We start from the raw sequence: 17,040 nt of genomic DNA, 5'->3' as shown, positions 1-17,040 counted from the left end.
GCTGATTGGCTGACTGCCATGTTGGTCTCGTAGTGAATCCTATGGGCAAACTAACTGCAATTCGGTATATCATACTGAAAAGAGAGCGAAAGAGTGAGAGAAAAGTTCAGATGGCGATACTAGTACAGTAGCTGTTTTCGCTCACTCCGTGGTATGTAAAATTAAAGTGAGTTGCGCTACTATATATACTGTGGCAGTACATTACACAGTCCGGTGTGTTTTACAAAAAACAAGAAATACAAAAACTGTTTCGATGTGCAAGACGTTCTTCTAGAACGATCTAATTTTATATCTTACATATATTTTGTATTTAAGCTTTTTTATAAATCTTGATGTAAAAAATGGATAATACTGCAATTAATGTTGCAACGATAGGACCTGAACAAATAAAGTATTATCATCACATGTTACTCAATAATGTACTCGTCCAGGTATAAGTGCATGTAACTATATTTTGTATTAATTAAATGTCTTGTCTATTGTTGTTTATTAAAAAACTTAAAAGTTGATATGTTACAGAAGCTTGAGCACAATGAAAAACAAGTTAAGATATGGAATGAATATAAGGATAAATACAAAAAAATCATAGAGGGACTTCAAGTGTATCCGTTATCTCTCTCAGAGAAATGTATGATACCTGTTGGCAAATGGGCGTTAATAAGAGGAAAGTTAACCCATACCAACGAAGTCTTGGTTTGTTTGGGATCTGGCTACTTTGTGAGATACAGTTCATCACAGGCAATTGCATTATGCAACAGAAGAATAGCATGTATAAACACTTTTCATTTTTTTTTTTAGAATATTACATTGTATGTTACAAGTATACATTGTGATTTTAGATGCGGATGAAATGTTGAAGAACTTGGAAACTGAAAGAAACTTCTATGAAATGAAACAAATTCTACCCTTAAATAATGATGTCTTTGAAGAAAAGGATAGAAAAGACATACTGGAATATTGGAATGAAGATAAACTCGATGAGTGGAGAAGTACGTATTGTTGCACATTTTCATCTTTTAACTCCATCTTTGTCGTTACGTGTACTACTGAAAATTGAAATATATTTTTGTAGTACAACATAAACAGCGTGAGAAGGAGTATCGTCAGAAATTAACAAACCTGAGAGAAAAGGAGGAAATCGATATTCATACTGAGGAGCATCTTTTTAAGAGACTCGATGAATTAGAATTAGAAGAAGAGTTAGAAGATGAAATATGCAGGTTATTCATTATTATATTGGATTGACTAGAAAGTTCCTGTGGCTCTTTTAAGCAAACTTGAAACGCAAAACTTTATATTAAAAATTAATTAAAGATCTATCTTTCGAAGATAGACTTTCTGGTAGAGCAAAGCTTTGTTTTAAGAATTAATACAAAGTTTTGCGTTTGAATTTCGCTAAAAAAATCTTTATGGACTTATCAATAGTAAAGTCCTGCTTATTACTCATTACCTTAGTTATATAATTTGTAATTATTTATAATTGTGTAATCATAGATTGGAAACTGAACAAGAGAAGTTTTATAATGATGATTTGGAAAATGGTGAAGTTTATGATGAATCAGACGATACATCATCTGAATCTGATGTAATCACAACAGAGATGATTGAAAAAGAATTGAGAGAAAAGGTGCTTCAAAGGAACAAGGTTACAGGCCATACATTGGAACTCAATTCTGACGTGATGCAAAATAAAATTCTTAACACAAATCCTGTGAAAAGTGAACTATCTGATGTAATTATAAATTCTGATCAAGAAAGATCACTGGAATTTAGAAATACGTCCCCAAGCGTACATAGAAGGAGGGTATCTTTTGTTGAACCATGTGCTGTGGAAAATGAAGATAACACAGAGAAAGAAATATCTCAAAGAATTTGTTTCACGCCGCAAGATGACACACATGATGAAGACTCTGAGGATGAAAATGACATCGTTAGAATAGAGTTTTCACACTCGTCCTATATCCCGGATATAACTGAACCAAATACAGAGATAATGAGTCCAGGAGATATTTATAAAGTATTTGGTACTCCCAAGTCCATCTTGAAAAGATCTCCAAACGATATGATTCCCAACCAGATTTCATCTCCTTTACAAGAAGATAGCAGTACAGAAACAGAGGACGAGAGTGATCATAATAAATACAGTGTATACAATTCCGTGAGTACACATAATAGCAATGAGACTTGTAATATTAATGCTACTATAAATATAAAAATTACATGTATTAATGGACATATCTTGTAGGTAATCAAAGAAGTCGAAGACAGGAAAATATCTACAAATATCGTAAACAATACTTCAAAGAAAACAGACAAAAAAGAAATTGTAAGCAGATTTAAACTTTCACGATCTAAAAGAAACGATATATGAGTATATGTATGTAATAACTTTTTTATTTAACGCGAATATTAGAATAAAATTATTTTTATTTTATGACGTTTAAAACAATTTATTAATATGAGGTATATGAAAATATACATGATGGAGTCGGCGATATAGCGAATCCGAGCGAGATTAGCGAGCCCGATCTGTATTCGTACATCTTATTTCGTCAATGGACGTGACGATGGATGTACTTTTTTCTGCATTTTTTATATACTTTTGCCTGGTGATTTGTTTATTCATTATCGTACTATCTTTTGAATTTAACGTGTTGTTATACAGTACATGATTAATAACTTGTGTGGTGAAAAATAGGAAAACACGGGCTATTTAGGATAGGTCTCTCACGCGAACAACAATAACACGACCTTACGTATTATAGGCGAGGTTTTAACGAATTTCTAGGGAGTAAAACCTGTACTTTTCGTTGGAGTTGCATTTAAAAATTGTTGTACTCAACCAACATGTTTAAACTAATTTTAAATATGTGACGCGGAAAGTTTGATGAACAATGTAATTATATATGATGCCGTCAATTCGTTCCATTTGACCATTGCTTTGTGCCATACCTACTGTCAATATATGTTCAACTTTCTCGTCATTGCAATATGTTTTAAAATCATTTGATATGAATGTAGTACTATAGTTTGTAACAATGCAAAGATAGTTGCTTGTTTAGTCAAACGCTCTATTTACCTTAGCAGTTGATTGTTGATCGAGTAGGATAAAGCCATACAAATTTACTATCAATAACTAGCAGATGAGCATTCTTTCGAGTGCTCGGAGTCGGTCCGACGTGTTTATCAATATGATAAACATCAAGAGGAGCATAGATAAATATCACCTTTATCTATGCTATGCAACTTCCAACTTGTCATGCATGCGTCCAGCTAATATACACGACAAACAATTTTTTAATAGCTTTTTCTTGATTTTATCACGTATATGCGAGTTAACCAGGATTCTTTCTTAGACGTTCCATTTTATGCATAGAAAAGTGATATCCATGAGTTTATTTAATTATATCATACTGCATAGATTTAGGTACTATTAACTAGCATGGATCTATGCGAATAAGTAATCTCAGATGCTAAAAATTATTTCTGACTTTTCAGTTCTGACGGGTTTGTCACAATGAATGTTCAATTCGCTTTCTCTCTCTCTCTTCCATTCAAAACAATTACTTTCTTGCAATCGTTTGTATAAATTTTCAAAAACGTAACGTGATGATTAATAAAGTAATCTTTGTGCATAAGGAATTACTACACAAATTTTCTTGATATTCCATAAATTAATATATCTGTTTCTCTTCCATTAAAAAATACTATTGTAATTCTACTAATAAGTTTCTAGACAAGTTTAGGCGCTACTAATATGTACCTACTTCAATGTATAATACTACTACAATGAAATAGCATTGTTCGAAATGTTGGTAAACGAAAACAGTGTGTCAATAGGATTTCATTAGAGTTAACGTGTCAACAATTCTTGAAGATTCCAAAAAATATATCGAAAGGGTTCTTTCAGAGAGCGTATCCAGAAGTGTCGTGAAATGAATGGGGAACTTTAAACATCTTAAAATTAATTCATTTTGTTCGTATTATTATTAATTTTATTACATACTTATTATTCTCATTCCGTTTTTCTGAATTTTTGAAATATTAGTCGTTCGATTCGTTTTTTTTAATTCTTTTTATTTACAGGTGACTAAACATAAAGTTTTTACTTATTAAGTTGCATTGTATGCAAAACTTTTAGTTTCTTTTCAGTGCTCTTTAGTTTTTCTTCAGTGGTATTATTATTATTTAAACTTTAAATATTCAATGATTAAATTTTAAATAAATTCTCACTTTTTTATGTTTTTGAAAAGTTAACATCGAAGTTTGTAAAACATCATGACTTAACAATAAATACAACTTCGAAAAATATAGAAATAACAGTAAACGCGAGCAATGAAAAGTTATACATGTTTTTCGTACTCAACAAATTATTTTGGATTTGGGCTGAGAAGTTTTTCCGCACGCGGCGTATTCACTTAATTTGGATTATGTTCGGATTACCATTTTTTCCAACGATACAATACTTTTTAACTGGATAGTACTTTCGAGATGTGGCTAAGACATGAAAACACTTTTTGATGGATGAATTATATATTATCCACTTAAAGCGAAAACCGTGTAAAAGATGACTAAAACTTTTACATACATCTAGTAAAAAAAACTTAAGAAAAACTCTTAAAACCTTTAGCTATATCTCCATCTAAAACATCCAAGCTAATCAAAATGTAGCTTATCTCTTAAAATTATTTAACTTTTATCTTCTATGTTTTCATATATAATCTATATTTATGAGGACATCTTTGAAATTTTTAGTGACTAATCCTGTATAATACGTAGATATTATTTTTTAACATACCCAATTTTGATTGATGAGACAGAAAAACTTGCTATATCTTGCTAAAAGAATATAAAAATTCTGGATAATATAATTCAGCTTTTTTAAAAATAAATCCATAACTTTCCATAGTGATCAATCAATGATTAAAGTGCTTGGGATAGTACAGTTTTCAGATCATTTAACAACAAAATATTATTAATTAAACCTGTATTTGTATAACCTCTCCACAGTAAATAGTTATTCGTTGGATAGGATACACAAAGAACAAAAAGAATATGGTGGTAAATGAAAATAGACAGACATTGTCACTGTCTAATGTAATATTAATTCTATGTTGAGAGATAGTCTGCTAGTTCATTCTTCAATATATTATATAGGCGCCTTCTCCACCAGCTTAAACCAATGGCCACATTCGCAACGGCGTGGAGGACCTTTGTGCAACCACATCCAATTTACATGCATTGCATCCTCGTCGCAAATGCATCCCATCATACGACTGTCAAATGCACTGTAGACTAAATTGGGATTTTCCTTTGTGTTGTCTAGTCGTCGCTTTATGGTCATATTGTAGGGATCCTAAAAAAATGCATAAGTGATATACATATACATATACATATATATTTATTTATTTATTAATAATATTTTGTTTATCAGGTATTTAAAAAAATTATATATATATTTTTAATATCTGATAAACAAAATATTATTAATACCTGATAGATCAGTGCAATTTCTATTAAAAGATACAAGATATACACATCTCTAAAAGTAACTTATAAAACCTCATGTAAAAAGTCAATATATTTTAAATACATAATATTATTTTCTTATCTTTGGTACTCAAGACTTATCAATAGCTTTAATCTTCTTAGATTATCTAAAGTTTCATAAGAATACTGTGCCAAAAAACGTCAATAAATATTATTTGCAAATTAGAGACACAGGAAAATGTTTATATATAATGTTAGTTAAATTGAAAAAATACAACTGAAGATCAAATTGCAAACTTACATCATTACCAGCCATATAAGCGAGCATTTCTCTTTTCTCCAAGCCAGTGGCATGATCGAGTGAATCGGCAACTGCCAAGAAAAAGAAACGTACACGTAAATGAGGAAACTTTTCTTCGCTTTCTATGCAAAATATTGCTCGCGCAGATAAAAATCAAAATCGCGACAGATGAAAGAAAAATATTACGTAATACGAAGTATGTGAAAATTTAAGCAGCTATAAGGTTGACGATGTCGTCTTACGAGGTATATTTACATTTCTTTGCGCACGCAGAGCTGTAAGAAATTGATCGTCTACATGTTTGAAGGATCGAACGAGCGCATAACCATGCCATTTTTTGAATTATAGAAACTGTCACACATACACCAATTGCACACTAATTTTTCGCTCAGACTGGGTTAAGATTTAAGTCGTTATTTTCAGTCACGAACAGAGCGACATATAGATAACCAATCCAATAGAGCGAGCGGTATTGAATATGTCATGCTTTTCAACGAAAACTCGTACATAGGAATTCACTTTAATATATACAAGGGCCGGTATTCATAATCGGATCTTACATTTAAGATTTTCTTTAGTTCATCTACAGATGCTGTATGAATCATATCACCACCTCCGTATAGTTAGCAGACAAATATGATAAATTTCATTGTTTTCCATTTCAATAATTTGGGAATCGTTTGGGAAAGTTTAGGAAACCACTTTTAGAGTTTGGGAAATAATAGTTTTTTAATAATTAATGAAAATTAGTTGAGCATATAGTTAGCAGACATCATTCCAAATAATGTTCTTTTTCGCTTCTCTCAACGCCAAATCATTTGGAAAATACTCCTGTAATGTTTTTAGAGTTTGGGAAATAATTGCATCTCAAAATAAATTTTCATGTCATCAACCAGACGTGAAGCCAAAAATCTACGGATTTTTTGACCATAGCCTACATCAGAGAGAAACCTGAGAGGGGCCAGGGCTGAAATTCTGTAACTTCGATATCAGTCATTTTCAGTATCGTTAACTAGCGACAACCTATGAGAGCCACGCTTTTCTCCAAGGTCGTCCTTGCCATTGGCTATCGCTAGTTAATGATATCGAAAATTATCGATAACGAGTTGCAGAATTCCGGCCCGCCGCCGTTTTTCTTGTAACCATAGGTCTGTTCTTTTTAGCTTCACTGCTGAACTAGTGCAATACGTTAAAGTGAGACAAGTATATTTTTTCTCACTTTAACTTATTGTACCAGTTCAGCAGTGCAGCTAAAAAGAACAGACCTCATATTACAATCCCGTACAGTGGCGCTAACTGGATCCATCAGAGCCGGCGGAACTACATGCCAGATCCACTTTCAGTGCCATGTGGTAAAACGATCGGTTGGTTCATGTCCATGATAGATCCATAATTGTGGATCTCAAAAGTACGGAATATTGTGGAATATTTATTAATGTTGTATTACATATTATTAGCGCGTGATCTTTTTTCATTTTAGTATATATTATATATACACATATATATATGTATATAATATTATTGAAATATTTTTTTATTGAAATTATTAAAATTATATTTTATGTATATACATACCTTGCCAGCACTATACGTGGCAAATACGTAAATATGACGTGCTAACTTGTCGCATGTTACGATTAACTTTTACGTTTACATATATTGAATATGTATATTATTCTACGCTACATCTTTGCGACGTAACAATTACGTGTCAAATTTAATTTCATATTACGAATAACATAAATTTATTTGCAATTTAGTTTTGAAGTATCAACCACAAAACCACAAAAAGTTTTCTGTCTGCCAACAGGCAGATAATTACATTATTTTGTACGTTACGTCGTGGCAACGTGCGAAAGACGTATCATATTTTTCTGTGACTTTGTGACCAAAATAGAACGTAGGGACGTGCTTACCATGAAACTTTTGTATAAAATATTTTTCGATATTTCAATAATTGTCTAGATATATCGAGAAAAGTAAAAAGGCGACCTATATTTGAAGCCACTCCTTAGAACCATTTTTGGGCAGCAACTGAAAATTTCTAAATTCATGTATGTATTAAGGGGATGCTGGAGTTGCTAGTGAACTATTTTTTCACTATAGTGATGGTAATTGCAGTTTCGAAAATTCTCTTTATTGCTTGTGCAGAATAAAAAATCCTTTTCCACAAATGAAGTATAGATAGAAAGAAAGTCCGCTCTACAGGACTTTATACTCAAAATGGAAAAAAGTTAAAAACTTGCATTTGTCTTTTCTAACTTTTTTCCATTTTGAATATAAAATCCTGTAGAGCGGACTTTCTTTCTATCTATACTTCATTTGTGGAAAAGGATTTTTTATTCTGCACAAGCAATAAAGAGAATTTTCGAAACTGCAATTACCATCGCTATAGTGAAAAAATAGTTCACTAGCAACTTCAGCTTCCCCTTAACTCCCTCTACATGTGCATAAAGTTTCATCGAAAATCAAAATTTTCGGGTTGCAATGTTCCCTTGTAAGTTCAGAAACAAATAACGTTGCCCAACTGTTGAGTCTGCTAAATGCGGCCAATCATAATGAAGGATCACTGAGCGCTCACTGATCTGGGGGTCTATTACGTATCTCTTCACGGAGTGAAAATGTGAAAAATGAACAAATTTACTAGAATATTTATAATTTAATTGGTCAACACCTTAGTGAATTTGCTCACTTCGCATTTTCACTCCGTGAAGAGATACGTAATAGACCCCCTGCTTTCTTTTGAACGCAGCACTGTTTTTTGGGTCGTCTACATTAAGAAGTAAAAAGTGACCAATCGAAATGATTATTTCAAAAACTGACCAATGGGAACCCTTACTTCTTACTGCTTATTGCCATTGTAAACGGTCCTTTACGTGCAATGGCTTGAAGTCATCCTTTCCCTAGTAACAATTATTTGGAATGTATGTTCTTATTGGTGATAATTTGAATGAAACATGGTGACTTTCAAGTAATTTGGTATAATAATTTGGTATAAGTAAACTTATTCAATTATATAAGATGAACAAACATTTACGGAAAGAAATTGTGAAAATACGAAAGAGTGAGGGAGTGTAATCGAAAAAGTAGAGGAAATCCAAGTCATTCTATGACTATTAGCTAACTTCAGTATGCTCGAAATTAGGTGTGAGAAATTATGATTTATTCTTTTTCAGAAACAAATGATGAGTCATCTGCTTTCGTTGTCTTGTGATAATGTTTATGGTAAACAAAATCATGAATTCACTGTAGTATGCATCTCCATTCGATAAGCCGAATAAATTGCATAAAGGTTTTTTCCGATTAATTGGCCTTCATATATAACCCCACAAATAATTATGAACTTACAAACGCTTTTTCAAGACTTCAATCCAAGGTAAATGAATCTCAAATTATTTAATTTGATATTATATGAATCGAAATGTTATAAATAGTTTTGTACATGCAATGCAGTACATCATTGTAACGTAAATATCTGATACAAGGAGCTCGTGTTGATTCTAAATTTCAGTAAATTTCTGGTCCACTCTTGTTTAATGATATTTACATCTCTATTCGCTCTTCGATTGGATGGTTTCATAGAATGGAGTTATTGGTCGATATTTAGTCCGATATGGTTTTGGAAAGGTATGGTAATCTTAGGAGCTATAATTGGAAGTTACGTTTGGTGGAGACATCCGCACGCCAGATTGGAAGGAGATGCTTATGTACATTACAAAGCAATGTTGATTACTCTGGCATTACATTTGATTCTATTAATGTTCGAATTATTAGTATGTGATAAACTAGAATCCGAAAGACATTTATGGATACTCGTGTTTATACCTTTAATATTTATCTCCATAGTATCAATTGCAGTAAGTAACTCAATTTTTCAATTAAATCAATGATTATATTGATCTATACATTATATTTATATTTATACATCTATTGATAATTCTATTATTCTATCAATTTAGGTTTGCATATGGGCTGTAAAACATGATCGATCTTTTGAACTCGAGTTATTTTGTGCAGTCAATGTATTGCAATTTATTTTTTTGGCATTGAGATTAGATGGTTTTATAACATGGAGTTGGGAAGTTGTATTTGTGCCACTATGGGCACTTCTTTGCTTATCCTTAGTAGCTGTCTTATACGTGATAGTATTTGCTGCTGTTTTATTGAGAACACCACAGATCAATGCTCGCCAGAGGCGGACCTCTTTAAATTCAGCATTAGCATATACATTTCTCGTTGTTCCCATTTTAATATTCCAGGTATACAGCCTTCTTTTTCTGTTTTTCTAAATAGATTGTAATTAACTTCACTTTTTCCTTATATAACTACTTATTTAATATCTAATAACAACTTAAATAACAACTTACGTAATCACTTGATATCTTGTTGTAGGTGTTACTAGCAAATAAATTGGATGGAGATATCAAAATAAATTATACAACAGTGGCAATGCCATTACTCGTATCACATGTCACTCTTATTTTTATGTCCTTTGGGGCAAAAGGTGGAAATAAATGTGAGTAATACTTTTATGTATATATTACCAGAGAGGAACCTGAGAGCGGCCACGCTGCCGTTTACGCCCATATTTTTGCATTGAGAAATTTGAAAAATACAACACCGAATGTGAACTTACATTCCATGTAACATGCACATGATCTTTTGTCATTATGAAATCATGTGCATGTGCATGTTAAATGGAATGTAAGTTCACATTCGGTGTTGTATTTCTCAAATTTCTCAATGCAAAAATATGGGCGTAAACGGCGGCGTGGCCGCTCTTAGGTTCCTCTCTGATATTACATATTCAGTAAAACTTTTAAAGAATAATAACATGCAAGCTGTTCAAAAATGACTGGAAATCAATGATAAATTTTAAAGACATATTTTATGAAACAGTCTAAGACAAATTCTAATACAAAAATATCGTGTGAGGCTATAATAGTTTTTAAATAGGAAACAATTAAAGTTCACTAATGGTAAAACCAACAATTTACGTGCTTAGATAGTCGAAATGTTACACAATATAAGTTTTCTAAACAGACCTTCTTTTTAATAATATAAAATTTTTAATAAAATTATCATACATGTACATATGAATAATTTCATAAACAAACGTTTTTTATGCAGCAGATTGCATATGCATAATTTAAATTTCAAAAAATAATATATGTTGTATGACATTTTAAACATGCAAAATTTCAGCACTGTCATTGATGAACTTTAATCGCTTCCCATTTAAAAACTAAACTATTATAGTCTAAAAAACTATTACAGTACAGTCTCGACATTTGTGTATTAGAATTTTTGTCTTAAAATATTTCATAGAATTTGCTTTTAAAATTATTATTATTGGTGATTTTGGGAGACATACCTTGTATATATTTTTTATTACTTAATTATATTGTTTTGTTTATTTTAATTAGCACATGAAAATGATTGACTTTTTTTAGGGTGGTTTGGTATCAGAAAAGATTTTTGTCACTTCCTGTTAGGTTTGTGCCCATTACTTCAAGAATATGGTAATATTTCATACCAACCAAGGGATGAACAAGATCAACCACCATGTGAACCAATGATTACGGAAAAGAATGAGAAACTTGTCAAAAAAATCGACCTAATGAAACCTGTCGTGCCTATAATCTCCATAGATATGCCTGACTGATTGGCTGGAAGCAGGTATTCATAACAAGAGTTTAGATAATATATTAGAGGAAAGACGCCAAAACCGACATACTATTTTGGTGGTTTGGAGGTTATCTCTTAACTTAAAACTCAAAATAAAAATTTGCGTACACATATTTATACTACAGACTGCCTCCTATTAGATGATATTATAGTTTTTATAATATCGTTTCCAGTTTTTAAGAAAATAACGTTTTTAAGAAATTAACGTTTTTCTAAGGCGCACTGAGCTCTGAGAAATTGGATGCCAAAACTGACATATCTATTAAAAATTATAAAATATGTTTAAAAGATGATAATATGTGTAAATAAAGAAATGGTCCAAATAACACATTAAACGGTTATATAATATAAATTAAAAAATTTAATATTTCAATAGTATTTGTAACAATATTTATGTAATAATAATAGTACATATAAAAGTATTTATGCAATATACAAAACACATATGTAATAAAAAAAATAAAAATTCATGTCAAACGTCATGTATTCTGTCAATGATCGAAATTAAGTTACGTTGATCGCAGTATGTCGGTTTACGGCAAACTCTCAAATTTAAATTCTAAATCTTTGAAATCATACCATAAAAAAAGTAATAAAGATAAAAAGAAAAATAAAATATTTTTAGAAAGCTAGGAGCATGTAGAAGAACTTGATATTATAAAAAAAGATAACTGCTGTTTAAACTACGTAATTTGTCAAAGAACTTACAGAAAACTTATAGAAAAAAAACTTTCGAACTTCAAGAACTCCATATAAGCTCATTTAGCATATAAACAAACAAGAAATATATAAATTATGAGTTCTTAATACGTTAACTAACTAAATAGATCGCGTTTATCTTAGTTTAGATAAAGTGTAACATTCACTTTCTGAGAAATAGGGGTATGTCTCTTTAGGAGGTGTATGTTAGTTTTGGCGCGTTTCCTCTATATTATATTTATCTTTATGTTATATGTACAAATATGAACTATCAACATTTAAATTTCTTTGCCCTGATATGTTACAGGATTAGTTTGGAAATTAAACGTGTTATTTTTAATGCATTTGGCGTATACAGAGGCCAAATATCTGATCTAAAATAGGTAAATGTACATATATGTGTATATGTAAATGCTTTCATACGAATTGAGTTACATGAATATTATGTGTTTGGAAATTAAACACACACACACACACACACACACACATATATATATATATATATGATGACGTACGTACCCAAGATAAAATTCAAGAAAAATATATAATAAAAAGAAAAATATCTTCTAAAGAAAAAGATATTTTTCTTTTTATTATATATTTTTCTTGAATTTTATCTTGGGTACGTACGTATATGCAAACATGTGCGCGTGCATGCGTGCGTGCGTGTGTGTGCTCAATATTAAAGCACTAATACTGAAAATACAAATATAGTAATTATCATTTATATTAGATATTACATATTAGATAGACATTAGATATTTTTCTCTGTTTTCTCTCTCTCTTTCTCTCTAGGCCTTATTAAGCAAAAAGCTATTGAATTCAGTGGACATATGTGTCGGCTGGAATACAAGACTGAGTACCTCGCATCTATAGAATAATAAATCATTAGGACAAAAACTGAAGAAAGAAAATATGAAAAATCATAGGATGACTCTAGACGAACTATGTTACGCTGTTAATGTTGTTATTATAATATTAAATGCCTAATCATTTATTACCTTATAATGTAGAAAAATAATGTATACAGATTGTTATATCACAATAACATTATAACATACGATACTATAAATGTCAGATATTATATTGGGTCTACCATACATGACGATAGTAGACAAGCTAGTAACATTTTATTATATATATATGTATGTATGATGTATATATATATTACATTTTAAAAAGATACTATTATAATCTCTAATAATAAAGTTTCTATTTTCTACTATCAACGGTAATAATCAATTAACTTCTACAATGTTTTAATGTCCACAGCAATATATTGGGTTAAAAAGTAATAAAAATATTTTTAGATCAAATTAAAAGACAAAATTTTCATATTAAAAACTTTGTTGAACAATGTATGCACCATTGTTTTCGATAACATTTCGCCATCTTTTAGGCAATATAAAAATTCCATCCTTCCAGAACTTTCCAGTTTTCTGAGCGAAAAACTCCTCAAGGTGTTGTTTGCAAGCTTCAAAAGAAGTGGAATTTTTTCCATGAAGCAAATTCTGCAGATCTAAATAAGTAGAAATATAATGGTGCCAGGTCAGGTGAATACGATGGACGAGGCAAGACATCCCAACCAAGCTGCAGTAATTTTTGATGGGTTGCCAAAGATACGTGTGGTCTAATGTTGTCTTAATGGAAGACACCATAACAGTTGCTCAATTCTGGTCTCTTCTCGTCGATTGCTGCCTTCAACGGTCAGTTGAGAACAGTATTTATTCAAATCAATTGTTTGGTTTTATGGAAGTAGCTCATACTACATGATTTCTTTCCAATCTCACCAAATACACAGTATTCTTTTTCGTGTGAATGTTTTGCTTCGGTGTGATTTGCGGTTCATCTTGCTTTCCCCACGATCTTTTGCGCTAACATTATTGTACACGATCCACTTTTCGTTGCCCGTTACCATTCGTTTAAAAATGGATTGTTTGAGCGATGAATCGCAAATGGAGATACGATTTATTAAATTTTTTCACTCAAATTGTGAGGTATCCAAATATCGTATCGAAACACGTTGCATGTAGCCAAGTGTATGCAAGTGATTCATAACGGTGTTTTGAGATACGTTAACAATCTGTGCAATGTCTCGTGTCGTATAATGTGGTTATTTTATTAATTTTCAATCAAATGTCTTGATTTGGTCGTTATCTGCCACCAACGGCTTACCTGAGCGCTTATCATCTTCACACGTCATATCGATCATCAGCACGAAATTTCACAGCCAGTTTTGGCACGTACATTCGCATCCTCTTCACACAGCGCATATCTTGTTTTTGGTTTGCATCGCGTTTTTCCCTTTGCGAAAGTAGAAAAGTATCAAATACCGAAAATACTACTTGCCCCCGCTGTCCACAGTTCCAACAGCATTCCATCATCTCCCTCTCATGTTGCCGGTGCCTTTACACCATCTTGCCGAAAACGTTTTCACTGTAAATGTTTTATCTCCTTATACAGGGTGTCCCGGGTTTTAACCGACAAACTGCGGGAGCATATTCTACTAGTGGAAATAAGAAAAAATTCTTATATCGAGTTTGCTTAGAAATGCTTTATTACAAAGTTATAAACCAATATTGAAAAGAAATATGAGATAAGTAACAACGGATTTTTTCACAAAAATAAAAATTATCTACGCAATGATTTAGTGACGCATTTCAAAATGTTGTCCTTGCACATCGATACAAGCTAGACGTCGAACACTTTGTGTAGGAGTATTATCAAAAAGATTTAAGATTCTTTCCGAGCGTCGTCGGTGTCTTAGAGCTGAACGAACATCATCATATTCATTCATAGATCGAAATGAACCCAAATTACGTAATTGCAAATGGGTATTACTAAACACAGAACTATCTGGTACTCTCCTGTTAGGAAATCTACGTTGATACTCTCGTACGGCAGCTCGTGCATTTCCGTCACAGAATCCGTACACGAAATGAATATCGGTGTATTCCTCATTCGAAAACACTTTTGGCATTCTGATAGTAATTGCTAGTTGACACGACGATTGAAATCTAACAGCTACTGTTGTGAAAGTAACAATCATACTGAATCGTTTCAACATAGTGAACATGAATACATGTGAATACACGTAACATAAACATCTTCGACCTTCCAAATTCTACACTATGTTCCGTTGTTACTTATCTCATATTTCTTTTCAATATTGGTTCATAACTTTGTAATAAAGCATTTCTAAGCAAACTCGATACAAGAATTTTTTCTTATTTCCACTAGTAGAATATGCTCCCGCAGTTTGTCGGTTAAAACCCGGGACACCCTGTATAGATAATGACTCTCCTACACTATGTTACACGGCTAACTGCTCTTGGAATGACAATTGCAATGACTAATTTTTACTGGATTTTTTATTTTTGTTGACCTCAGTTACGACTTACAATTTATAATAGATGTTTCCGATTTATATTTTTTATTTAATATGATACCGCTTTTTTGAAATTTTAAATTAACATTGAAGATGGTCCACTGATGTGACCGAAACGTTTGTTATTGATTCATCTGTACCATTGGATGAATAATAAATTGATCAGCTATCAACAACCAGCTTGCTCGTTTGCCGTGATTATTACCAATATCAAGATACGAGCCACTACACTACTTATTTTTAATTTTTTAAATCTGGTTTTGTCCAGTTTTTTGGTAGATCAAAATACTCGGTCAAAAGTACTTTAAGTAACAAAAACTATACTCGATAATGTCGGTATTCTTCAATTACTTGTTCAATTTACTTGTAGAATAATTCGATAATTTGTAAAGCGAATATTTTATTCACGGATGTCGGTTTTTTTTATTTGAACATAGCTAATTGAAATTGTCTCGATGGTAATGGCGAATGCACTTATAATATATTTCAATTATAATGTATGTAAATTTTAGTTTAAAAAAATTTTTGTATTTTGACAGTATTCATCTTGTCTTTTTATTTGATGAACAAAAAGGACAAAATAATTTTGCCAGATGTATATGTATAACCGAGCAAACAAGATATATGATCTGACATTTTTTAATTATATAAAATTAAAATTTTTAAATCCACAAGATTATATGTTTAAACAATTTTAAATTATTCTTTAGAAAATCTCAAAATTAACTTGATTTATATTTTATTACATAACTGATTTATTATCAACATTTTTATTTATTTAGTACATTAAATCGCACATTCATTTGTTTAGTTGTGCATTTGATACACCACATTTGTATAAGTTTTAACAGAGAATAATTAAAGAAATATTTATTATATAAAAATATGTGGGCTGGAGAAGTTGAAAAAGAAGCTGCAGCTTTGGTAGTTCATACGTATCCATTATGTAAAGTAAATTAAAATAATTTATAACAATGTTACATTTTCAATTTAAGTATTTTAATTTTAATTACAACAGAGACTTTATAGCATAGTGACATGCCGGAAGAAATGAAGCAAGAGGCTATAGAAACTTGTGTCACTGCTGTGGAAAAATACTCTGAAAATCATGAACAAGCAGCTCGTATGATCAAAGATAATTTGGATAAAAAATTCGGACCACCTTTCCAAATAGTTGTCGGAGAAGCATATTCATGTGCAATTACGTATGAAGAGAAGTCACTGTTACATATGTTTATTGGAGGCAATATAGCTGTTCTTGTATGGAAGACGATTACAAATTTTTAATAAACATTGAACTAAATACTTAATTGTATCTTTACATATTAATTATGTGTGAATGTTTTAAAAATATATGTTATGTTATATCTAACTTTTTACATTATTTAATGCTTTTTTTGTATTTATTTCTTACATACATAGCATGTATGAATTTGCTATGAAGTAAAAAAGTGGAAAGTAACAAAATGATTAA

At 31.2% G+C, this 17,040-nt stretch overlaps 4 protein-coding genes across 11 annotated transcripts; 3 read left to right on the top strand and 1 right to left on the bottom strand.

Annotated features, from left to right (window-relative positions):
• Positions 1–161: 161 nt before the first annotated feature.
• Positions 162–3,638, top strand: LOC105284003 (unconventional prefoldin RPB5 interactor-like protein). Of its 6 annotated transcripts, none has more exons than XM_011347168.3 (6): positions 162–431; positions 523–769; positions 840–989; positions 1,073–1,220; positions 1,495–2,158; positions 2,246–3,638. In XM_011347168.3, exons 1-6 carry the CDS (start codon positions 342–344, stop codon positions 2,369–2,371), a joined length of 1,425 nt encoding a protein of 474 aa, XP_011345470.1. In that variant the 5' UTR covers positions 162–341; the 3' UTR covers positions 2,372–3,638. The 6 variants fall into 6 exon arrangements, with proteins under 6 accessions (XP_011345470.1, XP_011345469.1, XP_011345471.1 ...); XM_011347167.3 differs by having other exon boundaries at positions 520–769; XM_011347169.3 differs by having other exon boundaries at positions 506–769.
• Positions 3,639–4,519: 881 nt separating this feature from the next.
• LOC105284002 (cytochrome c oxidase subunit 5B, mitochondrial) lies at positions 4,520–6,125 on the bottom strand. Its single transcript, XM_011347164.2, has 3 exons — positions 6,047–6,125; positions 5,792–5,862; positions 4,520–5,356 (listed from the first exon to the last, which is right to left on the bottom strand). The coding sequence occupies exons 1-3, from the start codon at positions 6,123–6,125 to the stop codon at positions 5,150–5,152; spliced, it is 357 nt and encodes a 118-aa protein (XP_011345466.1). The 3' UTR covers positions 4,520–5,149.
• A 2,599-nt stretch (positions 6,126–8,724) lies between these two features.
• LOC105284001 (transmembrane protein 185A) lies at positions 8,725–13,250 on the top strand. Of its 3 annotated transcripts, XM_026975293.1 has the most exons (8): positions 8,725–8,877; positions 8,968–9,167; positions 9,303–9,648; positions 9,751–10,050; positions 10,184–10,307; positions 11,245–11,470; positions 12,486–12,561; positions 12,974–13,250. In XM_026975293.1, the coding sequence occupies exons 2-6, from the start codon at positions 9,130–9,132 to the stop codon at positions 11,454–11,456; spliced, it is 1,020 nt and encodes a 339-aa protein (XP_026831094.1). In that variant the 5' UTR covers positions 8,725–8,877; positions 8,968–9,129; the 3' UTR covers positions 11,457–11,470; positions 12,486–12,561; positions 12,974–13,250. The 3 variants fall into 3 exon arrangements, with proteins under 3 accessions (XP_026831094.1, XP_026831095.1, XP_026831093.1); XM_026975294.1 differs by having other exon boundaries at positions 8,777–9,167; positions 11,287–11,470; XM_026975292.1 differs by having other exon boundaries at positions 8,777–9,167.
• A 3,038-nt stretch (positions 13,251–16,288) lies between these two features.
• Positions 16,289–16,938, top strand: LOC105283999 (dynein light chain 4, axonemal). The gene has a single exon (XM_020033181.2). It carries the CDS (start codon positions 16,605–16,607, stop codon positions 16,851–16,853), a length of 249 nt encoding a protein of 82 aa, XP_019888740.1. The 5' UTR covers positions 16,289–16,604; the 3' UTR covers positions 16,854–16,938.
• Positions 16,939–17,040: the final 102 nt, after the last annotated feature.

This window comes from Ooceraea biroi, chromosome 2 (genome assembly GCF_003672135.1).
Source record: "Ooceraea biroi isolate clonal line C1 chromosome 2, Obir_v5.4, whole genome shotgun sequence".
Taxonomy (NCBI): domain Eukaryota; kingdom Metazoa; phylum Arthropoda; class Insecta; order Hymenoptera; family Formicidae; genus Ooceraea; species Ooceraea biroi.
The sequence above is the reverse complement of the archived record's forward strand: the minus strand, read 5'-3'. Positions and strand labels throughout refer to the sequence as shown.

Excerpts from the sequence above, each read along its gene's own strand:
- LOC105284003 (XM_011347167.3), top strand. The coding sequence starts at position 342 with ATGGATAATACTGCAATTAATGTTGCAACGATAGGACCTGAACAAATA. Across the intron at positions 1,221-1,494 it reads TTAGAAGATGAAATATGCAG|ATTGGAAACTGAACAAGAGA; the intron begins GTTATTCATTAT and ends GTGTAATCATAG. Across the intron at positions 2,159-2,245 it reads AATACAGTGTATACAATTCC|GTAATCAAAGAAGTCGAAGA; the intron begins GTGAGTACACAT and ends CATATCTTGTAG.
- LOC105284002 (XM_011347164.2), bottom strand. The coding sequence starts at position 6,125 with ATGGCATGGTTATGCGCTCGTTCGATCCTTCAAACATGTAGACGATCA. Across the intron at positions 5,863-6,046 it reads CTCTGCGTGCGCAAAGAAAT|TTGCCGATTCACTCGATCAT; the intron begins GTAAATATACCT and ends TTTTCTTGGCAG. Across the intron at positions 5,357-5,791 it reads CTTATATGGCTGGTAATGAT|GATCCCTACAATATGACCAT; the intron begins GTAAGTTTGCAA and ends GCATTTTTTTAG.
- LOC105284001 (XM_026975293.1), top strand. The coding sequence starts at position 9,130 with ATGAACTTACAAACGCTTTTTCAAGACTTCAATCCAAG. Across the intron at positions 9,649-9,750 it reads TCTCCATAGTATCAATTGCA|GTTTGCATATGGGCTGTAAA; the intron begins GTAAGTAACTCA and ends CTATCAATTTAG. Across the intron at positions 10,051-10,183 it reads TTCCCATTTTAATATTCCAG|GTGTTACTAGCAAATAAATT; the intron begins GTATACAGCCTT and ends ATCTTGTTGTAG.
- LOC105283999 (XM_020033181.2), top strand. The coding sequence starts at position 16,605 with ATGCCGGAAGAAATGAAGCAAGAGGCTATAGAAACTTGTGTCACTGCT.